The following is a 26,085-nucleotide window of genomic DNA, read 5'->3' as shown; positions in this document are numbered from 1 at the left end:
CCCAAAAATAAATAAAAAACGTTGAAAAAAAAAATTAAAAAAAAAAAAAAACAATGTGTGAAGTGCCTATGCAGAAATAGGCTCATGGAATTGTGGGAACATCGGGGAAGGGGCGTCAGGAAAGACTTGTGGAGACTTAATAACTCGGTTGAATTTTACTAATGACTAGGTGCTAGCCAGATGATGGAGCAAGGGGCCAGGGGGAGGCATTCCAGAAAGAAGGGAGAGCTGGTCAGCGGGGAGTAGTTGCATATTGTTAGGCACAGCATTTGTAGGAAGTACAAGGTGGACAGAGGTGAGATTTGGGGCTGAAGAGGAAGGCTGGTCAGGGAAGGGGAGATCTGGACTCCCTGGTCGAGGGGATTGGCTGTCAACCTAGAGTGTGTAGAGCCATTGGAAGGGACAGATGGTGAGCTTGTCCAGATTTGCCTTCAGGAATACACAGCAGTTTATTATTCTGCAGAATCCTCTTTCCAGGAAAATATGTATTAGCTCTATAGTCGCGTCGTTTTCCCTTGCTAGCACTAAATACTACAACCTGTGTGGATGGAAGTTAAAAAGGGAAGAAATGTACTCTGTGATTTGTTTCCTTCTCTGCTAAGGAAAGTCATCCAGACAGTCTTACTTGGGAAGCATGTGGTAAATTGTTTAAGTTACTCTGCAAGGTTTCTTTCCTGGCAGCTTAGAAATTTCTTTTGAAATGCATAATTTTACCTACTCAGGTTTTATAGATTGTACCTTCTCCCCTAAGACTTTTTATTTTGTTTATACTTCTATCCAAACCATATTTAAAAAAAAATAAGGTGAATCTCCTTTTTCTTATTTCCACTTCTTAAATTCTCATTTTTTCCCTTTATTCCGTCTCCCATAACACCCGCTTCCTTGTCACAAACACAAAACCAAACCAAAAGAACATTTTTTTCAAAGCCCACCTTGACTGACTTAACAAGGGCATATTAGCACATTAGCACTCCTACGTTGCATACTTGCTAAGGCCCTTTTATCATGGGCCATGTTTTGGGGGGAAGACAGGAATGAAGTCAGGTGTGTGACCTCAGGAATGCACAGAATTATTTTGTGTTTAGAGTGAAAAATATTTTGTAAGCTTTTATTTATTTGGTTTTTATTTTTTTAAGTAAGCTCTAGGCCCAACGTGGAGCTTGGATTCATGACCCCAAGATCAACAGTCACATGTTGAGCCAGCCAGGTGCCCCCAAATATTTTACAAGCTTGTAAAAACAGAATACAGGAAGGTGTCTGTCATTGTGATCAGTACAATATCTTTCACTTTGGGTCTAATTTTGATTTCATCTTTTGCCTTATTAGTAAGTTAGAGAAAGATTTGGCCTAAGAGATAGAGACCTGGAATTTGGACTAGGTTCCACCTCTAATTTTGGGTGTCCTTGAATAAGTTATCTATCTCCCTTCCCTGATCCACTGTGTTCTTGTGTATAAATGAGATATAGAACTAGGCATTGATGACAAATTACTGGATGTGGTGATTCAAGACCTGGTTTAGGACATGGGAATCAGTGGAAACTTCTGGTGTTACAAAGTTACTGAGTTTTAACCTCCTGTTTAAAAAAAATTTTGGGGGGGCGCCTGGGTGGCTTAGTCGGTTAAGCATCCGACTTTGGCTCAGGTCATGATCTAGCGGTCTGTGAGTTCGAGCCCCACGTCAGGCTCTGGGCTGACAGCTCAGAGCCTGGAGCCTGTTTCAGATTCTGTGTCTCCCTCTCTCTCTGACCCTTCCCCATTCATGCTCTGTCTCTCTCTGTCTCAAAAATAAATAAACATTAAAAAAATAAAAAATAAAAAAAATAAAAAAATTTTTGGATCAACTTTATACGATAAAAAATACAACAAAATGGATATTTTCCATGCACAGTTAGATAAGTTTTGACAAATGTTATCCGTCTAGCACGCACAACCACTGGTTTCCTTGTGCCTCCCTCCCATTAGTTATTCCCCACCCATTGCCCCAGAGAGCCCTGGTGGTTTCCATCCCTACAGATCAGTTCTGCCTGTTCTAGAACTTCTCGTGAGCAGAATCTGAGAGTATGTACTCTTTTGTATCTACCTTGGTTTTGCTCACCAGGATGTCTTTGATGTTTAGCCATGTTGCATTTACCACAGTTCATTTCTTTTTTTACTGTTGACCAGGATTTGGTTGCTTCTATAATATCACAGTTTATGTATTCATCGATGACAGACATTTGATTTGTTTTCAGCTTAGGGCCATAATGAATAAAGCTGTGATTACACATTCGTGGACAGTTCTTTTTTGTGGACATGTGTTTTCATTCTTAGTAAATATCTAGGAGTGAATTGTTGTGATATGGTATCTCTTTAACTTTATAAGAAACTTCCAGATTTTTTTTTCCAAAAAGGTTGCACCATTTTATCCCCTCCCAGCGATGTTACGTGAGTTGCAGTTGCTCTAAATCCTCCCAAGTATTAGGTGGTGTCGCTTAGGAATTTTAGCCATTCTTACGAGTGTGAAGAAAATAAAAATGTTTCTTTAATTTATAGCTGTAATAATGTATAACTGTATAGCTTTAATTTATAGCTCTAAAATCATACAATACAAATTGCGATATATAACAGGGATATCAGAGTTAGCATATTCCTTAATGAATATTGAGAACATTAACAGTGTTGTCTTATATTTTATCATCTTGATAATCTTCAATCACTTATATTTGTTATGACACCCATTGATGTTTTTATAGGTGATGTATATAGATGTTCATGAGTGTATAAGCATATTTATTGTGGTCTCAAGATTTTTTTGTTTATTACAATGCTGTGAACAGTTTATCCTTTTATAATCTCACATATCACTTAAAAATTTGGCTTCGGTTGTAGCAAATAGTTGAAAATACCTGTATACCTAGTTAATTAGATGATTCCATCAGTAAAATGAGAGATTGTTTCCTGAAAGTATTTATCTTTAAATAACAGACCTAGGATTTTTTTTTTAAGTTTGTTTATTTGAGAGAGAGCGAGAGAGCGAGCGGGGAAGAGGCAGAGAGAAGAGGGAGAGAGAGAGAATCCCAAGCAGGCTCCACACTGCCGGGTCAGAGCCCAGTGTGGGGCTTGAACTCACAAACCATGAGATCATGACCTGAGCCAAAACCAAGAATCAGACACTTAACTAAGTCACTCAGTGCCCCCAGGTTTTTTAAATTAAGTGTTAAGCTAATATCAGTTTAGTGGTGGACTTTACATTTTGAAGTCTTCTCTACAAAATGTATTTATGGGTGATAATCACGACTCTTATGAAAATAATTATTTTCATCACACTGTCTCCAGTTATTTACTGAAACTGAGGAATTGTTATCATGGAACCCAGCTAGTGTTCTACACTACTGGCTTAGAGAACCAAAGGATGATTCTTCTAATGTTCATTGGAGTTAGGTAGTGAGCCAGTTGATTAAACGTGTAATCAAAACTTCGCACCCTGGTGTTCAAACAGTATCTCTTCTCGTTTTGTCTTGTTTGCCTGTGGATCTTTACGTACTATTGCCTTTAGAGATAACAAATTTTCACAGACTTAGAAAGCAATAAAATACATTTAACACTAAATCTTTACTGAGCATAGTTTAATCTTTCTCTGATGCAGAAAGCACTTTATAATTTTATAGCTTCACAACCTCATTATTGTGAATGCCAGTTATTATATTGGCTGAGAGTGAAAATGATGGTGGATCAAAAGTATGTGCTAATAGAATCTTAGATCGAGGGAGGTGACTGCGCATTTACCAATAGACATCTCTTTATTTTAAATTGTATATGATTTTTTTCCATTTCCATTTCTCCTAGGTGTTTCCCCTGCCCTGCTCTACTCTTTCTGAATATATATATACATCACTCTCTCGAGTTTCCTTAACAAAAATACAATTTCAGGCTTTCTCTATGTGAAAACCATGACAAAGTGATTTTATAGCCAGTTCTGAAAGTGACTAAACTTGACAACAATTGTATTTTATGACAACCTCTGCTTTCATGTCCCCAGCCTACTTTTATATCAGCATTTTTTTTTACCCCAAATATGAACAATTTCATATCTCTGCATTGGCTGAAAACAAATCCCTTTACCAAGAATACATTTTAATGGAGAAGAGCATGCTTCGCTTAAGTCACCGGAGCCTTAACACCTTAACTCTATAATATTCAATTTCTCACTCACCAAGAGCCAAAGCCTTTTTTTTTTCCTTTTTTTTTTTTTTTCTTTAGTGGTTGTGTTCATAGGGGTTGGGGAAGAATTAGTATTATGGAACTAAACCAGATTAAGGGGGAATGTGAATTAGATTTGGTAACAGATGGTGCTGTGGAAATTAAAAGTTCTTTGCGAATGGAAGCGACAGCAGCTTGCCTCTGTTCTCTCTGTCTCTCCCGTTCGTGCACTTGATAGACGGGTATAAATCACAACAATCCTGTCTTGACAGCCAATTTCGAGAATTTGATCTGGTTAAAGACATGGCTTTCCTGCTCCACTCACCGAAACCTGCTTCTATTTTATTTTTACACAGCACCTTGTCATATTTAGAAAAGCAGACTCACCTGCTTCCCCTTAATGAAAATTTTCTTAATTACAGTTTTAGCTCTTTAGTGTTAATTACTTTTCCATTCAGCCTGAATTTTCTTAATATCTCTGAGGGATTTTTCTTCTTCTTTTTTTTTTTTTCCCTACCCTTGTTACTCCTGCATATGCTTTTGTTGTTTCTAAAGATGCTTTTCATTGTCGGAAGTTGTTGTCAGAGGCACTATTTGAGAATCATAATTACCTAAATCATTATTTTATTATTTTTAAGGGGAGAGGCTTCCATGTGCTGTAGTAAAATTAACCAAATAAGAAAAATTGTAGAAATCGTCAGAGCAGTCACCAAAAATAGCAATGATTTCAACAATATTTCATGAGAAGGTGAATGACAACACCCTTCCTTCCTTCCTTCCTTCCTTCCTTCCTTCCTTCCTTCCTTCCTTCCTTCCTTCCTTCCTTCCTTCCTTCCCTTCCTTCCTTTCGTTAATAAAGGCTGCTCCATTGGCTAAAATAAACCCCACCAAGTAAAAAGATGTGACCACAGTGTGGCAGAAGGAGTATTGCTGTCTCTGGGTTGACCTTGTGATGAGCTAGGAAATCAGAATTAAAATGCAGACTCTAAATGAGAGACTAGAAATATTGAACAAATTGCATGGACCCTTTATCTCCACGTCCTCCCGTCTCAAGCTCAGGAGACAAGTACTCAGGTTTTGTCTTAGAAACCCACGTGGCATTTGGCCTGACCACATAGCAAGGAAAAGGAAATGGAAGAGAGGGGAAAAAAAATCACTCCAGAAATGAAGAGAAGATTCTTTGCGCTAGCAACTAACAGTTGGTAGAAATGAAGCTTCCTACTGGCAGTCAAATCAAATGTAGTAACAACTCAGCGGCGCCCTGCTGCTTGCTGACAGCGTGGTGTCACACACTGGGACAAACATTCACTTAAACACTGATTGCCGGGAATTGCCCCTTTCCGCCAACGCCTCCCACCAAAAATGTAATGAGCAAAAAGAGAACCAATTCTAGGAAAAACCAAGAGTCCTGCTCCCCAGCTCCCCCCAAATTATCACTGCTCTGTTTGTCCTTTTGTAGCCCACTGGGAATGATTCCTCAGTTGAATGTCGTTGCTGTAGTTTCACTGCTACGTAGCAAGTTGTTTCTGTAATTATTGCTTCTGCAACACACACGCGCATGCGCGCCCGTATAATGCCGTGGCCCTGAGCGGTATGCGAGCCCAGCAGCAGCCGAAGAAAAGGAAGTATAGGGAGTGTGCATTAGTTCAGCAGCCCATCCTCTCGGGTCTAATCTGACTCACAGGCCAGTGTGGTTTTTATTTGAGTAAAATATGATTTTTACAAAATGGCGGAAGTTACTTTAGAAAACCTGTAGGTGAGCCCTCTTGTTTAGCGAGCGAAGACACTGAAGGTCAGAGTGGAGCAGTGCCTTGTCTCAGGTCACACGGTGCCAGGCCTGGAGCTGGAACCCACGTTTCCTACATCCTCGAGTCCCTGAGAAAGAGGAAAGAAGACATGCAAGCTGTGGGAACCCTGGTGTAGTACTTTTTAAGACAACTTTTAGGGACCCCTGGGTGGCCCAGTCGGTTAAGCCTCTGACTTGAGATCAGGTCATGATCTCGCGGTTCGTGAGTTCGAGCTCCTCATTGGGCTCTGTGCTGACAGCCTGGAGCCTGCTTTGGATTCTGTGTCTCCCTCTCTCTCTGCACCCCACCACGCACTCTGTCTCTGTCTCTCAAAAATGAATAAATGTTAAAAAAATTTTTTTTTTTAATCCGTTTTTCGTGAGTTCGAGCTCATTGGGCTCTGTGCTGACAGCCTGGAGCCTGCTTTGGATTCTGTGTCTCCCTCTCTCTCTGCACCCCACCACGCACTCTGTCTCTGTCTCTCAAAAATGAATAAATGTTAAAAAAATTTTTTTTTTTAATCCGTTTTTCGTGAGTTCGAGCTCCTCATTGGGCTCTGTGCTGACAGCCTGGAGCCTGCTTTGGATTCTGTGTCTCCCTCTCTCTCTGCACCCCACCACGCACTCTGTCTCTGTCTCTCAAAAATGAATAAATGTTAAAAAAAAATTTTTTTTTAATCCGTTTTTCGTGAGTTCGAGCTCCTCATTGGGCTCTGTGCTGACAGCCTGGAGCCTGCTTTGGATTCTGTGTCTTCCTCTCTCTCTGCACCCCACCACGCACTCTGTCTCTGTCTCTCAAAAATGAATAAATGTTAAAAAAAATTTTTTTTAATCCATTTTTCAGAATTGCAAAGAAGATTTAGGAATGTTTCTCTGCATGTTTGTTTTTGGATCTTTGAATGACAAACACCAAGCAAGTCCTTCCTATCTGGGCTTGGGGCCGGTGGATGGCTTTCCTTGGCTTCACTGGATGCCTCTCACTGCCGCATAAATCCCTTTTTACAAAACCCATTCTGCCACAGAGCAAAATCTTCGTCGTTTCCATGGCTTGAATTAAATATATGTGTGTATGTATGTTATTTTCCTTTACCTGCGAATGGTGTCCTTGTGTTTCAGCTTCACTTTCTCTTCAAGCAGCTAGCTCATTGAAATGTTTAAAAAAGGAGGGCAGAGGAAGATTTAGGATTAATAATTAGCGATTTCTCCTCCTCCCTGCCTCCCCCTACTCTCCTGCTGCAGCTGAACAACACCTGATACCAACTGAATATAATCATAACCTCTGCTGCTGTCATAGATCACCCAGGACCAGCTGCATTTGCATCCAGATGTTAACTACTGCAGACTAAGCTATTAAGTTAAAAGTATAAATATAGTTTAACCACTTGTCCAAGAGGGAATGATGTGGTTTATTATCTCTGGTTGTGCTATGAATCTCCCACTAGCGTAGAGATGTTCATAGGTGCTCACAGCAACCTTTATTTCGACACTGATTCCTTTTCAGCATTTAAATTTTCTCACCACTGCGACTCACCCAGTTTTAGGGTATGTTTTCAAGTTCCACTGCAAGTGAACTGGCCTATCTCTGTGGAGGCAGCAGGTTTGTTGGTCATTGTAATTGCTTTTGCAAAACATTTTCTTAATGAGTAAAGGGTGACATCAAGACCACGATCTCAGTATTTTTTGCCTCAACGCCTGGTAACATTCCTATTTTGCTATTTCAGTGTAGCAAAGAGAACAGGAAAGGAAAATTCAGTCAGCCTGAGCTCTCATTGACCTGGATTTGATTTGTGAACTCCATCACTGGAGTCTGTGTGTGTAAAGCGTCTATATTCGATTGTAATTTGTAAAGATCAGTGCATAGACTTTCTATGAGTTGAATGTCTGTTTATTTCTCCTCTAGTGAGATGCCGTGAGAAGGCCTCCATTTAGCTGTCAGTCCCCTCCTGTTGTGTCTGCTTTTCCTCTTCAGTGTGCTCCTTGACTGCTTGAAAACGGAATTGTCTGAACACAAGCAAACTTTATTGATCCATATTTCTGTTTGAAAGACCAGAGATTTGTAGAAGTAGGAGACTATTTCTTTTCTCTGGAAAGCTTACTGCGAAGGAGGTCTCCTCATGGCGTAGTAAATCTCCAAGACCGAATAAATGTTACATTCAGCATATATCGTAAGCTTCATTTTGATGATTTATCTCATGTAGTTTTTACCCCATACTAACCTTCCTTTCTATCAGTGGTCTCCCACCTCCTGCCCAGAGCTCTTTCCCTCTACCCTGGGATTAGTGACCCATTTGCTACCCAAGTGGGTTGACAGAAGGGGATACTATTCTAAAGCCCTTCCGGTCCTTAGGGCTTTTGGTCCTAGGAGTGTAACTTGCATAAGGTAAGAAATATTTGTAGGGGTCACAATTGTCCTTGATTGTGCTTCTGTTGTGCTTGTCGTGCATTTGAATTTCTGACTAGGCATTTCTTGAGATTCTCTTTTAACATCCATAGGTGTCATGGAGTTGGGCAGTTGTGAGGATATAGTTAATTAAGCTGCATTAGGGTAAATATACACACTTGTTAAAACACTTAATTTGCCTCAATAATATTGATTACACGGCAGAAGTTTGTTTAAACTAAATGGTATTTTCCCCCTACTGTTACACTTCTTGAATGCAATCTGTATAATAGCTAATAGCCATCATCAGTTAAATATCATGTTAGTTATAAAGTAATGTCATAAGAATTGATTTGGACTTGGCAGTGGAGGAGAGCTCTCCCTTCAAAGCCGATGTAGATGATTAGCCAGAGTTTTAAGCAGAATCATGGTTCATATAAACTGTGTATATTTTATAGACTTATAGCTACTCTATATTACGTGAGTGCCCATTATATTAAAGAAAAGCTCAGTTAATTATGCAAAACATCATGTATGCAATTACCCAACATTATTATGCATTTAACAGTTTTATTGATTTGCCTATAGCTCACTTACTGTATTCAGAGCTATAAACAAGGGATGTTCACCCCTAGATTGAAATAGGTCCAAGAAAACAAGCTAAGGATAAATTACACTACTAAGCGCCTCTGCATCAGATCGAATCCTTAAACACAGAAACTGTCAACAATCATAATGTGCAACACATTGTGATATCACAGGACCATTTCTTTTCCCATTAATAAAGTTTATCAACCAGGAAGCACCAGAAATCACCTGGCAATACAAATTGAAGCTACTGCAATTTCCTACATCTAAAATAGTCCAGATAACTTAACAAGGTGATCAGCAGTGGCCTCCACCACTGAGATGGGACGCGGTGTATGGTTACTTTCTAATACACATGCTTACAGCACCCCAGTCTTGTCAGGCTGCACACGCTTATACTTATTGGTGCATTTCTCTAACCAACTTTCTCGGCCTTCATTGCTGAAAATGAATATTCTCCATTTCCCTTCCTTTGTTTTCGGTATAACGCAGGTGGAGGTATGAGGTTCTGTAGTCCTGTCACATTGCATAGCCAACCATCCTCGTTAACCAGGGACTGAAGGGGTTCCGGGACATGGGATTTCAAGGCCTAAACCAGGATGGTCAAACCAACGTGGTGTCAGATCAAAATTGAAAAAGAGGGGATCATTGAGCTCTAGCACCCCAAAAGCAGGTAGCATTTCTGCGAGATCCTTCTAGGTCTTGGTTTTGTCATTAGGGATGCAGTTGTTTTCACAGGGTTCTTTTCTTCTTTCCAAGATTTTATTTAATGGTATGTTTTCTTTTCAATGAGTATGTAGAAATGAATTAAAAGTCTCTCATTTATTGTCTGAAATTCTGACAGTTTTTTTTTTTTTTTTGGTGTAGTATACAGCCTCTTACAGAATTAGGGGAGCTTTTGGCTTTAAAGGGGGCCCTGATCATATTTTAGGGAGCTGGCTTCATGTCCCCACACTGCTTAGCCACATCTCCTATCAGCAATTCAAGCTGATAGGAGCTCCACAGAAAGCTGTTTGCTTACTCTTGTTCTTGATGGAGTAAGTTCTTTTAGACTAAATGCACAAGTTATTTATTCAAAGAATCACCATTACTAGATGATGTGACCCTGTTACGCAGAAATCTGTTCCATGAGATGGGCATCAAGGTTTATTAAAGAAGGTCTAAAATTATACAGAAGTGTGTGTGCATATATGTGCATGTGTGTTTTAATCTTTCTGAGCATTGTGGGTCAGGATTTACAATTCTTCCTTTACAATTAATGATCTCTTTTCGTTAGGTTAACCAGGCAGGCCTTAAGATATTTCTTATTAAAAGAAAAAATCCTTTCTTTTCCTTTCCCAACTAAGCCAGTGTACCTTAATGCAATGATGATATGTTAGACCCAGTAGTTGTCAAAGCATCGTATTACTGTGATGCCATAATGACACCCTGTCTCTGTAAAGTAGTCATGTTTTCTCAAATCACACGTTGCACCGTTGATTTCTGACATGACACTTCATTCGGTTGCTTTCCCTTTCTTCAGCATCACCGTTCTCTGACAATAGCAGCTGGTGCCCATTTTGTTACTAAGTGATTCACATTTTGCCACTTTACGAGAGTGCAATTAGTTGAAGCAGGAAAAGAAAAAAAAAAGCTCATTGTAGAGTAGCATGCTTGAAGCTGTAACTCAGGCTGCTAAGGGAGCTGCTGGGGTCATGGATTCTGAAGCCTAGGACTTTCGACTTGGAAGCTTGGCATAAGTCTTGGAAGTTTCCTTCTATGTACATTAAAACAAAACAAAAAAGCCTATAGGCTGATATATATATTTTTAATATTTTGTTCTTTAAATTTAAATAAAAATACTTAAATCTTTAATCTGATGTTTTCAGAAGGTAGAAAACTGACCAGTCCTCATAGATTCATGCCTATTTTGAATAGGAAGTGTTTAGGTGTCAGGATTTGAAAACCTTCCTTTCAAACCCTGAAATTCTGTGATTCAGTAAGAAAGCTAAGGGCACTCTCTTCGTATTTCTCTGTGCATTTGTGAACTTGTGAGCTTGCTGGCTTCAGTGTGCTTTCCTAAAATGTTTGGATACAAATTGATAAAGTGGAGTTTATAATGCAGATGGGTACCCTCTGGGGCTCTTAAGGATGACAAGGAAGAAAATAAAATAGTGATGTCTTTAGCTGGCATTTTTTCAGCTTATTAAGGTGTCTGTCCTTGGTATGGATATAATAAACGTTTCAAAAAAAAACCTTGTCTTAGTATAACAGCCAGGAAATCCAGACAAAACCTGCACATAATATGTTCTTTATGAGAATTTCATGCACCATTTTTTTTAAGTAGGGAAATAAAGCAGCAAATAATTTTGAGTTTGTATAATATGTAAAGGATGAAATATAGCTGTTTAAGAACTTATCTGTTGATGAGATGTGTATGTTCTATATGACTATAGGACATTATTGATATACCAGCATTTAAACAAAAGTATTGGCTAAGCTTCTGTGGAATGCAGACCACCATGGTTGGGCATCTGTGTAAGCATGTGGAAATTCCAACTCATGGCAATTCATTCAAGGTCACACATTTACCTGTATCTAGGTAGGATCTCTGAAAACAATTAAGCCCGGTAATTATAATATAAATTGAATATTAACTTACAGATTATCTTCTTGTTTCCCCCTACAGCAACCACTTTAATTGATTCTTATTCTTTCTTTCTCTCTATACATGCACACATCTAACACAGTTAATTAACTTTCAAAAATTACACTTTGAAATAGTCCAGCGAATAAGAAGTTGCATTTGCCTTATCGTTAATATCTAGCACCAAAGGTAAATTTTACCCTTCCTGACTCTTGGGCAAGGCGAGGCACCAGGGTCCTTTTGGAAGCGTGATCATCAGAATTATTGACACTAGGGGCGCCTGGGTGGCTCAGTCTGTTAAGCATCCGATTCTTGATTTCAGCTCAGGTCATGATCTCGGGGTTTGTGGGATCGAGCCCCATGTCGGACTCTGCACTAACAAGGCAGAGCCTGCTTCGGATTCTTTCTCCCCTTCTCTCTGCCCCTCCCCTGCTTGCTCTCTGTCTCTCTCTCTCAAAATAAATACATAAATAAACTTAAAAAGAAAGAATTATTGAGACTATATTTCAAACCATATTAAACATGTGTAATAAAGGACTGGACTTACCCAGACCTCAGGAAGGCTGTTAAATCCCTCAAACTCAGTTTCTTACACAAAAAAGACAATGTTAGTCTTGACATAGCTATTTCTTCTTCCGGTTTATTCTCAGGACGTTCCCTCAGAAGTCTTCTGGGAAGTCTCTTGTCTCCCTTGCGCTTCTCATTGTTCCTCTTAAAATAATAAAGTAAAAGCAACTGTACTGAGGCTTTAAAATAAACATTTCCCACAATTTCTACCCACGTTATTTCTATTCATAATTCTTAACTAAATTTAGATTTTTATTAATCCAATGTGACCTAAAATTCCTGCATTAACAGCACAATGTGGAATTGGGCTTATTCTCTTTGGCTACAGATAAAGCCATCATCTTGAAAATGGCTCTTTCTGACAAAAAGGTGTTCTTTTGAAATAAAGTCTTATTCACTACATTCCTCTTAGAGTTAATGTGAATTTTAGTGCCTCTAATTTTAGATTGAAGTGAAGTCTAGAATAAAACCCACCAGCTGACAATTGAATTTATAGATAGTTGTGAATATTTCAGGCTTGAATAATAGAGCTGTAGAATTTCAGAGACAGAGAGGAAGAGAATTAAGACCCACTGTAGTTTTAGGGTATAATGTAATGGTGTCTAGGAAGTGTTCGATGTAATGAGCTAAGTAGTAATTAGGAGACAACTGTGTTCTTTCGGAGGTTCTGCTGAGGTGTCACTCCCAACACTGGAAAGGGTGACTCGATTACAGCAGACCTCTAGCCGGTGGGGTGGCCATCTCGGCCGTCTCTGCTCATAGGTGAGCTGTGGGTATAGTGGGTCTCCATGTGCACCACTTCCTACCCCTGCTTGCTTGGCTTTAAAAAAAAAAAATCTGTGAACACCTTCAAGAAGTCTGTTGGCTTCAAGACACTTCTTTGTCTTCAATTATTTTTCTTTTTTCTTTTTTAGAGAGAGAGAGGGAGAGAGAGAATCGCAAGCAGGCTCCATGCTGAGCACAGAGCCTGATGCAGGGATCCCACAATGCTGGGATCATGTCCTAAGCCAAAATCAGGAGTCTGGATGCTCCGACTGAGCCACCCAGGCTCCCCAACTTCAAGACATTTCTGCACTGGACTTTGGCATCGGACCTGAGTTCCAATCCTGGAATTCCCATTTCCTAGCTGTATGACTTTCAGGAGATTGTGTGATGTCTGAGGCTCTGTTGCCTGAAGAGGGATATCTCCCTCATAAGGTTGTCCTGAGGCTTAAATGAGGTGATATTAGTAAGGTGCTCAGGCCAGTGCCTGCCACATAATAAGCACTTGATAAATGGCAACTCTGACTATTATAACTTCCACTGGGCAAAAGATACTAATTAAGGCAGGAGCTCATTGTCTGAAAAGAAACAGGTACAACCTAAGGCACCAATCCAGTTTGATCAGTTTCATTCACTGCTGCAGTAGCCAGACCTTATGTGGGAAGAGATATTGCCACTGCCCAGAGACTTCCCTGACAACTTAACTTCCAAATCTGCTTGCTTCCATGCAGGTAATTGCAAAGTTACGGGTTGAGATTTTGGACCAGACAGCTGGCTGGAGACTCCCTGTTTTTCAGGGCTTTAACAACATGCATTTGACACATAAACATTTGGTGACTTAGAAAATAACTGTTCCATAAACGGGAAAGCAATTCTTGGCCTTTCTTTCTTTCTTTCTTTCTTTCTTTCTTTCTTTCTTTCTTTCTTTCTTTCTTTCTTTCTTTCTTTCTGTCTTTCTGTCTTTCTGTCTTTCTGTCTTTCGTTCTTTCTTTCTGTCTTTTCTTCTTAATTTGTTTATTTATTTTTGAGAAAGAGAGTGAGTGCAAGTGGGGGAGGGGCAGAGAGAGAGGAAGACAGAGGATCTGAATGGGCTGTGCACTGACATCAGCGAGCCCAGTGTAGGACTCAAACTCACAAAGTGTGCGATCACGACCTGAGCTGAAGTCAGACACTTAACCGACTGAGCCACCCAGGAGCCCCTGGCCTTGTTTCTTAATCAAGAGTTCTGCGGATTTTAGAAGTCCATGAGAAAGAGCCAGAGGGAAAGAAAATTGGGGTGAAATTGACCATAGATGGTACAAGAAAAAAGAGACCCAGAAAAGAGGGCCTGGAGAAGACTAGGGATGTTTTGTGATCAAGCTGCTCTCCTCTGCAAAAAAAACGGGGGGGGGGGGGGGGAGGGGGGGGGAGGGGGAGGAAAAGAATGGTGCCTTAAGGGCAGATGGTGAAAGAGTTAATTGTCATAGCTGTGAGAAATTCAGTGCCAGAGAGAGGAAAGGGGAGCAACCATGTTTTAGTACCCTAATAACTTCTAACTCTAGTCCAAGATCATAATGTATGTGCGAGTCGTCCGGTAATTATAAGGTAATAAGTGAAGTGCTGGGGTAAGTGCTCTAAATTAAAAGGAATTCGCAGGGCTGCTGTAAGTCAGTGCCGACCCGCTTTCTTTCAAACGTTGACTCGAGGAAAAGTGCTTAGCCCAGAGTGCAAGCAGGGAGACAAGGAGAGCGATCTATTAATTACAGCGCTCATTAACAGTGACGGGTACAAGGCAGCAGATGCGGAAGGAAGAGGACGCCGTAGTTCAGGCTGGTGAGGGGGATATTTTTTCTTTCACTAGCTCTTGACGAAAGGACAACACGGGTGGGTGGGCGAAAGTGCGAAGATATTTTTGTGGATTTCTTCTTCCTGTTTGCTTTCTTTACCTCCTGATACCGTTTTACTTTAGAAGGCAGAACAAAATTTCCAGTGTGCAACGTACTTAAGAGGCAAATATTTGCTCTTAATGCTCTGCTTTGGAGACTGCCTTCTTGGAGCAGTGAAGTGAGCATTCCCCGATAGGAGATCATATATATATATATATATATATATATATATATATATATATATTTTTTTTTTTTTTTTTTTTTTAGTTTGAATTAACAGAACAGTGGGGGAAGGGGGGCGGAGGAGGACATGAAATTTGGGCAGTGATGAAATATCATTAGATTTATAGTAGAGGAGATAATTGCATCCCGTTGGTTATATTGTGACTACTCCCCCAAATTCTAGTGAATGACCATTACCCTGTGGGATTCCTATAAATCAACTTTCCACTGGGAAGCAATTAGCTAAGTCCCCTTCTCAACTGTCACCTCTTCTTTCTATGGCAGGCTCTCAAAATGTTCTTAGAGACTTTGCTAAAAGGGGTTTTGCACTATGGCTAATCGGAAAGAAAATAGGACCAATTATATCTTCTCATCTAATTACCTCTTCAGAAATTTAATCATTTATGGGTCCAACAAAGAAAGAGGGGAAATATGTTTCTTCTAGATAAGAGAGATAATTTGTCAGATTGGATGCCTCATCATATTTCCTTTTAGGAGGTATGATGTTAAAAGGCCAAAAGAAGGGGGGGGGAAGAGAGCATCCCAAATCTCAATTTTCAAGACAAAATTTGATACATTCCTAGTTTGCTGAATATAATACAAAGTATCAGATTTATGGACTCCCAGGTGTACTGAAGGCTCAAATGGCTTTTCTTCACTCACCTCTTAAGCAATGGCAAATCACACAGACACACACACATGTTTATTAATCCGTGTTGGTGACCGTTTCACTAAGTTTTGTGGGCTCTAGGAAATTATCCGTACATCTTGGCTAGAATTTTATACTTGCTGTCTTTCTGTATTGCTAAATGGCTATGAAATAGAGCGATTTAAATAAAGAAGCGAAGTGATTGAGGATATATTCCCTATGTGTCTTAGATCAATAAGAGACACAGTTATGCTTATGGAAGCATGTTGACAAACTGTAATTACAGAGCTGAGGAATCATCTGTTCGGTCTTGAAAATAAAAGTTTGATTCTGCTCATAATAAAATGATTGCAGCATGGGAACATGGGAGGGAAAAATAGAGTGAGGATAAATCCAATTTTGGAAATGATATAGACTTTTAAATCACTCCTCTTCCGCGGCAAATTTAGAATCTAGAGTATTGACAGTGGTTTTCCAGGAGAAAGGTAAAATAAAAGGAATTGGACCCGTTAGAGGTTTTGTTTATGGCCTGTCTGGGCACTTTGATGTAACCCTGTCATGCCCTTATGCTGATTACCTTCTTGTAGAACAAGAGATATTGACTAGGGAATGAATGATGTGTAGTCCCAGCTCTTAGGCAGTGCTCTCAAAGAGCAATGTCTTTAACATATGAATTCTTCTATTTTTTCCCCCTCCTTTCATCCTTCCCTTTCACTTTCTCTCTATTTTTTTCACCTTCTCTTTGTTTCTACCTGTTTTGGTTTCTATGTTTAACACTCTCTCCTTTTCTCTCTCTCTCTCTCTCTCTCTCTCTCTCTTTCTCCCTCTCCGTTTGTATCTCCTTACATCTCAGGCTTCTCTGCAGAATGTCAAACAAAGATCGACACATTGATTCCAGCTGTTCGTCCTTCATCAAGACGGAACCCTCCAGCCCGGCCTCCCTGACGGACAGCGTCAACCACCACAGCCCAGGTGGCTCCTCAGACGCCAGCGGGAGCTACAGTTCAACCATGAATGGCCATCAGAACGGACTTGACTCGCCACCTCTCTACCCTTCTGCTCCTATCCTAGGAGGTAGTGGGCCGGTCAGAAAACTGTATGACGACTGCTCCAGCACCATTGTTGAAGATCCCCAGACCAAGTGTGAATACATGCTCAACTCGATGCCCAAGAGACTGTGTTTAGTGTGTGGTGACATTGCTTCTGGGTACCACTACGGGGTGGCATCATGTGAAGCCTGCAAGGCATTCTTCAAGAGGACGATTCAAGGTTAGTGTTGCACCTGGGAACACCCCACTCTCGCCCAGCCTCAGGTTGATGGTTGGTGGTTGGTTGGCTGGTTTTTCTTAGTTCTTATCCTTGATAATCAAGTTTTCCAGTCTCAATTCTGTCTTGAGTACAAAATAGAAATAGATTACAAAAGCTTGTGGAGGGATTATAGAATAAACTCCCCCAGATATGCCCCCTAAGAATTCTGCTTTCACTATTAAGCCCTAATGATGGAATGATATTAAGCTACGTGTTAAAAAACACAGCTGTTATCAGAGCAATGGAGGTCTGTGTTGCAACTAAACAAATACACACTGGATCCATAGTGTTTTTACCTCTTTGGTTCTTCTTACAGAGGCATGAAAATAATAGATACTTTAGAGCAGTGGTAACTTGAGTGCGTACCAATATCACCTTGAGATCTTGTTAAAATACAGGTCACCCTACCCTCAGAGTTTCTGACTTATTACATCTAGAGTAGAAGTGCAAGAATTTATATTTCTGACAAATTACCAGGTGATGCTGATTATACTGGTCCAGGATCCATGCTTTGAGAACCACCAGTCTACACAATTTAATTGTCTCCAACCTTCCTTCTTTCCCTATGGTGGGATATACTTTCCTCACCTTTTTAATGAGTTTGTAATGGAAAGTCTTCCAAATTATACCTAATTATGAAATATACCTCCCACATATATAAGACACATCTGAACCTTCATAGACTTTCAGATTTATAAATAACAACATAATTGTAGGAAAATATGGCGGAAATTTGTATGTGCTCATTTGAACTAGTAATCCACAAATACAGAGCTCCACTCATATTAAAAGCCATAGATATATATTCTCACAGGAAGTTATAATTTTCACTTTTTTAGGTACTTTGTGATATACTTATGAAGAAAATAGGGGAAAGAAAGAGTAACTGTTGAGGATTCTCAGCTCATCAGTGATTCTATTCTCAGTGGCTTACAAAATGTTTTCTTTTTTTTTTAATGTTTATTTATTTATTTTGAGGGAGGGGGGCGGGGGGAGAGAGGAGGGAGAGAGAGAATCCTAAACAGGCTCTGCCCTGTCAGCATAGAGCCCAATGCAGGGCTCAATCTCAGAAATCGCAGGATGGTGACCTGGGACAAAATCGAGTCCAGATGCTTAATTGATTGAGCCACCCAGGCACCCCAAAATGTTTTCTTCTTAAAAGACAGCCATTTTTTGGGTACATGTATGTCTTCCCACTTATCAGTGGTTCTCACCTTTGCCAGCTCACTGGAATCATCCGGAGACTGAAAACATACTGATGCCAGGCCTCGTCCCCCCAAATTCTGAATTAACTGGCTTTGGGTGTGGCAAGGGCAAAGGAGGGATTTCTGAAAGCTTCGCACTTAATGTTTAAGTAAAGCCAAGTTTAGGAATCGCTGCCCTCTCCTGTGCTGTGTTCTATAAATAAATGGTTTCTCAGCGTATCTCTAGTGGACCAGTGGTATCACTGTCGCCTGGGAATTTATTTGAAAGCTTCATCCCAGATGACCCCAATCGGAATCTGTGGGGGTGAGCCCAGCAATCTTCCAGGGGATTCTGATACTCAGCCGAGTTTGATGTCTACCATGTGGCTGCTGATTACCACCAATGACTGACCATCGTCTGCTAATGGCCCATTCTTGGACGTAACTGAAATCAGTTTAATAGCTTTGTGATGTACTGATTTTTAAAGTGCAGATGAGATTATGTTTGTTGAATTCTCATCCTTCTAAATTTTTAACAAAAGGTGATCAGGAAACCCTTTATTTGTACATACAGTAATCTCCCACCTTTTTTTTTTTTTTTTTCTTTTCTTTCTAGAGCAGCTGGGAGGCAAGTCTTGTCCGTTAGTTGCACTGAAGATTTCAGTAAAGGTCCTTAGTGGATTGGGTTTTACAATTTCCCTTACTTCTGTGTCTATTCCATAGCTTCCTTGATTTGTGGCTGTTTACTTAGGATCACAGGTTTTCGAGACATCATTAACTCTTAGATAATAGAGTGGATATTTAAGCCTAACTTTTTCATAACCTTTCATAGTTTTAACTGAAGAACACAAGTCAGGTTAGTTTGGAGTAAATATGAATTACCTAATTTTTTTTTTTTGTTTTATATCAGACTTTAATTTTTTTTTTTTAACGTTTATTTATTTTTGAGAGAGAGAGAGACAGAGAGAGACAGAGAGCAAGTGGAGAAGGGACAGAGAAAGAGGGAGACACAGTATCTGAAGCAGGCTCCAGGTGCTGAGCAGTCAGCACAGAACCCAACTTGGGGCTCAAACTCACGATCTGTGAGATCATGACCTGAGCTGAAGTTGGAAGCGTAACCAACTGAGCCACCGAGGCGCCCCGAGTAACCTAAATATTTTCATGGCTGTATCTTCATATTTTAGGGTTCATCATTGCCATATCTTATTAGCATTTTCTTACAAAAACCCTTTATCCACTGGATCTTTGTTTTCTTTTTTCTCATCTATAAATCAAAGGCATTGATACCTACCTCATGGGATGTTTAAGGATAAAATGAAATGTGAAATCATAGGTAAAGTAAGTAAAAACAATGTTTTGCTTCCACTCTTGTGCATCTGAAAAATATCTTCAGTTTATTTACTAACATTGTAAAACTTGAGAATGAAAACACATTTCAAATCTTTGGGTTCTTAGTAGCCATTGTCCAAAGGTATTAGAATACTTACATTACGGAGTATCTAAAAATTCAAACTGGTAGTGACTTGATTTTGTTTATCCAGTTTATACAGCTCTGGAATTAACTACACAAAGATAAGCAAATATTTTGGGATAAATTAACAAATGCTGTGTATGCTTCTATAAGCAAGAGGCTCTCACCATGAAAACCACCCCCGTTTACTCAACAAATATTTACTGAGAACCTACTGTGAGCCAGACACTAGCATGCTGTCTGGAGTTTCATTTTACCAACATTTTATTAAACCTCAGTTCTCAAACACTTGTGCCTTGAGGTGAATTCCTCTACAAGCATCTTCTGCCTTGAGGGAGTAACAAATTTTTAGGATGGGCTGGGGGCGGGGAGGGGGCAGGTGGTGGTTAAACTCCTTGGTTCTTAGTATGTTTTCAAAAGATAAAACAACTATGAAACGGTTTCCTGACAGTTTTTTTTTTTTCTTTAAATCCTATAGCTTAGATGTTAGTAGCTCTGCATTAGTTATTTACTGTGCAATTAACTGGAATAGAGCAATTGGAATTCTATGCCTGATTATTCCTTAGGACGCTGAAATGCTACCAAAAGCTTAACAGAGCAAAGCACAGGGTGATTCTTGGCATTGATGTATAGTGCTCAGTTTTACTCCATATTGGAGAGAGCAACTTTCAAGGATTTTGAGCAGGAGACAGAGATGTCACTGTCCAGATTAGCACTCTGGACTTGCCCACCTGGCTGTGTTTGTAGCTGGCAGCTGGGCGGCACTTAGGCTACCCTGCTAGCTACATCAGCAGGCATCACACCGTGGGGCTAACTTAGCCCCAAAAAGGCAGTGAGGCAAATAAAGGGATTAAATTGTGAAAGTATAATGTAATAATTAGGGTGGTAATTGTAAGGAAGACTGGAACAGCCCCTCCTTTCTGCGGCCAAATAGTGATAGCAGCTGAACTCCAAAGACATTGAAAGGGGCCCAAATCTGTTGTTCTCATCACAGATTCTTGTTCTGATGCTGAAGGGGCCGGGAATCTATTCTCATGCCTTGAGGCAGCATTGCAGCCAAGCTCTCCTTGCAGAAAGGAGTCTGTCCCTTCCCTCCCCTACAGCTCTTCAGGGAATGAGAAGAGATTATGCAACTCCCTTTAAGAGCAAGTCTTTCTACTGTTCACAACGCTTAAGATCAGGGCATTATGTAAGTGTGGCTTCCTCCTCACTAGCGCCTGCTGGTGCTCTTGTTACTTGACTACGTGACAGGTGCACCCAAAAGCATATTTGTGGGGAATATTACCTCTTTAGAGTCTTTATTTCTTGTTGTAATAATCTATTTTTAAGATTGGTTATACAATATTGATAAATATCAGTTATGAAGGTTGGGGAAACTACTTCTTAAATTTAAAGCCAAAAGCACATATATCTGGAGCACACCTTAAGAAAAGTAATGAGGGGCGTCTGGGTGGCTCACTCGGTTAAGTGTCCGACTTCAGCTCAGGTCATGATCTCACTGCTCATGAGTTCGAGCCCCTTGTTGGGCTCAGTGCTGACAGCTCAGAGCCTGGAGCCTTCTTTAGATTCTGTCTCTCTCTCTCTGCCCCTCCCCCACTCACACTCTGACTCTTTCACTGTCTCTCAAAAATAAACATTAAAAAATTTTTTAATGAAAAAAAAAAGAAAAGTAATGCGAATTGTTCTCTTCAAAGACAAATGTGGTATTCCAATTGTGAAAGGCAATTAATCATAGATTTCAGGGAAAGCCAACCAGAAAGTCATGTTTTAATTATTGACTACTTCCGAGTTATCATTGAACAACCATTGAACTAGGTAAGCGCTTAGGGAAAAGTCAAGGTGTTTTTGTTTTTGTTTTTGTTTTCTGCTGACCAAAAAACCTTTTTAGAAGATTTCGACAGTCCTATCACCTGATGGGGTTAACATGGTAGTTGTGATCTCATTGCCATTTTCTGGGCTTTTTAATGGTGTGTGTGATATCATTATTCTGATTTCTTTTCAATTCCAGTGTTAGTCCCGATTCATAAATGAGTGGGAGATTTTTTGGTGCGTGTACCTTCCTGTTAAGAGTGTTCCTCGGAGTCTAGTGAGGGAAGCAAGAGAAGAAAAATATCTTCCTATGCCCCCAAAATATCAATATCAATACATAGTTCATCATTTAACATACAAAGTTCTAACTTTCTCTTTGTTTCTCTACAAGGATATATGTACATATATATATACATATGTGTGTGTGTGTGTGTGTGTGTGTGTGTGTATTTGTATATAGTTATATGGCCAATAAGGCCCTTTCAGCTGCTCATTTCTGGGCTAGAGATAAGACCTTTTGTTTTCCCCACACCTTCATGAAAAGGAAATTGTATACTTAAAAAATCAGGTTTTGGGTTTGTTTTGTTTTGTTTTTTAAGATATTCATTATAGCATAGGTCTTGGGTTCATATAAAACCATGCCTAGGTGTCAGCCATTTAGAGCTGAGAGACCTTAACATCACTGTGCCTCTGTTTCCCAGGTAGGAAGGGTTAAAGGAGAGAATGTCTGTCAATTACCTGGCCCATAGTAAGTGCTCAATAAATTATGAATTTTGATTGATACTGGCAGTGTACTGGGATACTCAAATACTGGGTGGTTCAGATATTCCAGCACAAGTGTGTCCTTGATGCTGAACTGGGATGTGTAGGCTTCCTCAGATCATAGCTATCTACCTTATGCTATGATAATAAACCCTGTCTCCCTGAAGCCATTCTTGACAATGGTGCCCTTTTTCACCAGGAGGATTTGAGTGGGCTGACTGGAAATTCGATGAGTTTTGTATAGTTTTATGGCAATAAATTACCTTTTTTTCCCCCTGTGTCAATGGATGGGAAACTGGGTAAATCAGAATAGGACCCTGAGTCCTGGGACTTGTGTGAAATATCAGATTCCCAGTTAAGCTTTACATGTGGGATTCAGGAATGAAGAAGCAGGACGTCCTTGCAGCATGAGATGTAGGAGTGACCGTGATAAGAACTGAGTTCCCTCTGGACATTTGTGGGACCCGAGACAGAACTATGGCGGTCAGCCACGTAACATATGTGTAAATGTTTAGAAGCTTAGAAATCGAGATAACAAACTGCTAAGTGACATATGTTCTCTTCTTCTATTGGACAAACATACCTTCATAATGGCCTGGGAGGCCAGCTTTGCATTTTGAATTCTTAGACTCATAGGAATTTTGTGTCAGAAAGAGGTAGTAGAAAGAGGGTCCGTCCTTAGCCTACACCCACGCCATTTCTCTCTTCCCCTCTACCTCCTATTATGTCCTGTGCATAGCGTGGACACCCTTGCTCACATGTCCAAGGCACATTGACCCCTTCCAAACAGTTACCCCTAGACTGCATGGGTGTCATAATGTGCACACCAACAGTCCAGTCCAGGTCACCTTCCAGAGGATGGACCCACGGGAGTGGCCCATGCAGGTCCTGGAAGGGGATTGTGGCAATTTAGCCGCAGAATTTGAGAGTCCCAGCTACCGGGGATCATGGGCTACAAGGGGGTCGGCTCCAGCTGGTCTTCTCCTTTTAGCCTGTTGAAGGGCCCCCTGCACTGTGAAGTCTTCTAAAGCCCAGGGCCTTCAGGTGAAGGTTTTTTTTTTTTTTTTGGTCTGGTTCTAAAGGTGACATGGTAAGAGCCTAAATATCCCCTTAAACGTGGGGCATTAAAGATGAGGCGTTTGCCTGCTAGCCATCTGCTAACGCTGCGGGCATAGCCTGTCGATCTGATGTGCCTACTTCTCTTCCATACTGAACTGCTGACTCTTTCCCAAAGCAGGCGGCGTAGTCCTAGAGGATCTTTCCTGGGTGTCACGTTTTCTTTGCCATTTGTGCTATTTTAGTCTTAGAAGAGAATATTTGCAACACTGGAGGAAGAAGAGACTTACAAATTGAGTGAGCATCATCTGAACCTTGCAAAAGAAAATATAAAATATTCTCTATTTAACTTAAATAGTATTTAAGAAAAATACTTACCCCAGTTTATAAATGACCTCTTTAAAACTCTAATATGTTCTAAGATTAAAACTCAAAATAATATGGAAATGTTTAAATTGACGTGAAGAATCTCAGGGGTTATCAGTTTGGATGTAGTATTAAATTAAATATTGATACTAATATTACAGAAGAAATATTGTGTACAATTCATTTGCTTTAGCTCAGAGTTTGCTTTTGTTAAAGTTTAAGTGACTTTTCCACTTTTTCTTGCATTTGATTCCAATTTTGTCTGATTCTTAGAAATGCATTTATGTTGCCAAATTATAAATGAGAGATATCATTATACTCTGGCTATTTTAATTGTAACTTTCAATGTTTATTTTAATAGTAAAATTTATATTACAGACTTTCTGTGTTGGTAGAGAATATATATTATGTGAATGGATCTTTTAGGAAAAAGCATAATTTACAGATTCATCTCTCTTACTTTTGACTTAATGAACCCACTTCTAGGGATAAAAGAGTAGTGATTTCTTTTCTGTGGTTTGTTCTGACTTTTAGGAACGCACCTAAATTGTCATCACTTCTCAAGTTGTTGTAGAGCCAGAGAGTAAATATTTTAGGACCTGTGGGTCACATGCCTTCTCTGTCACATACTCTGCTTGGCTTTGTTTTATTTTTTAAGCTGTTTAAGAATATAAAAACCACTCTGAGCTTGGGGCCATACAAAAATATGCCTGGGGCTCGATTTGACTGCTGGGTAACTGCCAGACCAAAACACCCCAATTTATCTTCTTGTAGGCAACATTGACTCCTAGGATTTTCAACCCAGAGGACTTCTTTAGGCAACTTTCCATACCTATTATTTTAAACTGAAAGCAAGTTCTGTATCATGATGATCTTTTAAGTGTACTATCTCAGTTTTCCGAATGTTTTTATTTTTTCAAGGATCACATTTTTCTAATCTCTTGTCACTGTTCACTGTGTCATATTTGTGCGTGTTAGCTAGCGAATTAGAAAGTGGAATCAATGTAAATTAAAACATAGTAACAGAGCAGTTGACAAAAAGTTGGATCTTGAGTTGTATAAGACTGATTATTTTCAGAGATTAAATTGCATGGTTGATCTTTGATCAAAGAGAAGAAAATAGAAGAACATTTAACTATCCTTACTATATTTTTGTCCTTCAGATATTAGGAACTCAAATTTGTGACATGACCGTCTCTGGTGTCATTTACATGTTTTTTAAACACTTCGTTATGTTACTGTAGTTTGAAAGTCATTTAACATTGATGTATCATTTTAGCTATTGATTCACAGGGTAAGTTTACCAGCTGAGTGACACTGGATAAGAACCTGTCCGGTGTAAGGGGTATATGCCAATGGCAGGAGGAAACGAATTTTTAGTGAAACTTTTTATGACATGGTAAAATGTCCAACTATAGTTTACTGTCAAATTAGTGAGATATTTTAGTCACATTAGCCAAACAAAATTCACTTTCGTAGCAATATATTTGCAAAATGAGTGACACTCTTTTCTACTGTCTATGCTGTTTCGCAGTGGTTGGGAAGTGATATAGTATGCGTTTTATGTTCCTCGGGTAAGTTACATTATGTTTATTTTTACTTATTTAAAAAAGGATATTTGATGGAAACCAATTTGACAATAAATTCCATATTAAAAAAATAAATAAACATTAATCTTTTGTAATTAACTATAAAAAATTGAAAAGGACATTTGTGATAATAGTATCACTAATTTTTAAAAGTGCAATAATTGTAATTAATAGAAGGACAAGCGTTTTAGTAATTTTTTAAACTTAGCTGTATCTTCTGGGACGTCTGGGTGGCTTAGTCAGTTTAGCGTCTGACCCATCATCTCACTTCAGGTCTTGATCTCAGGGTTGTGAGTTCAGGTCCTGCACCGGGTTCTGCGCGGGACTTGAATGCCTACTTTAAAACAAACAAAAAAACTTAGCTCTGTCTTCATACTTTAAAGTGCTGATGTATCTGTAATATTAATATATTCTCCACTGATTCTCCTTGACGTGGCCTACATGATAGAATCATAAAAAATAAGGAGGTAATTCTGGATTATCTCTACATGTACATGCATACGTAAGAGGCCATGCTCTCCTGTATTTATTTTCGTAAACTTATTTTTCTTGACTGAAACTGTCTGCCCTCAGATAATGCAGTCAGTTTCCCATGGTTCACCTGAGCTGGGGTCCTCAGAGGTAGCAGCATGGTGGGAAGGGTACTGGTTGTGGCATGAGACCTGGTGCTGTCTCTGGTTCCAGCGTGGCAACATCTCAACATGGCAACCCACCTGGGCCGCCCAAACCTGTTCCTGAGTCAGTCCCTCTCCTGTGGAAAGGGAGCGTGCGCATTGCCATTTCTTCTAGGCACTCTGTTGGTGAGTATTTTTCTTTTCTTAGCCTGCCGCAGCCTACCACTTGTCAAATCTAAAACGCCTCCCGGCACTCCACACCAACACTCCTCTGGGCAGGTAATGACTGAGGAGGACTTTGT

General features: G+C 39.8%; 1 protein-coding gene across 20 annotated transcripts in view; it reads left to right on the top strand.

Moving 5' to 3' along the window:
* The window catches only part of ESRRG (estrogen related receptor gamma), a 630,244-nt gene that overhangs the window by 430,679 nt on the left and 173,480 nt on the right, over positions 1–26,085 (top strand). For 17 of the 20 annotated variants that reach the window (XM_058701223.1, XM_058701230.1, XM_058701218.1 and 14 more), the window contains one exon: positions 16,478–16,893. The exons of the other annotated variants lie outside the window; for them this stretch is intronic. In XM_058701223.1, coding sequence (XP_058557206.1) covers positions 16,491–16,893 — 403 coding nt within the window. In that variant the 5' untranslated portion in view covers positions 16,478–16,490. The remainder of the gene's footprint in view (positions 1–16,477; positions 16,894–26,085) is intronic. 20 annotated transcript variants of the gene reach the window in all.

This window comes from Neofelis nebulosa, chromosome 15 (genome assembly GCF_028018385.1).
Source record: "Neofelis nebulosa isolate mNeoNeb1 chromosome 15, mNeoNeb1.pri, whole genome shotgun sequence".
Classification (NCBI taxonomy): domain Eukaryota; kingdom Metazoa; phylum Chordata; class Mammalia; order Carnivora; family Felidae; genus Neofelis; species Neofelis nebulosa.
The sequence above is the reverse complement of the archived record's forward strand: the minus strand, read 5'-3'. Positions and strand labels throughout refer to the sequence as shown.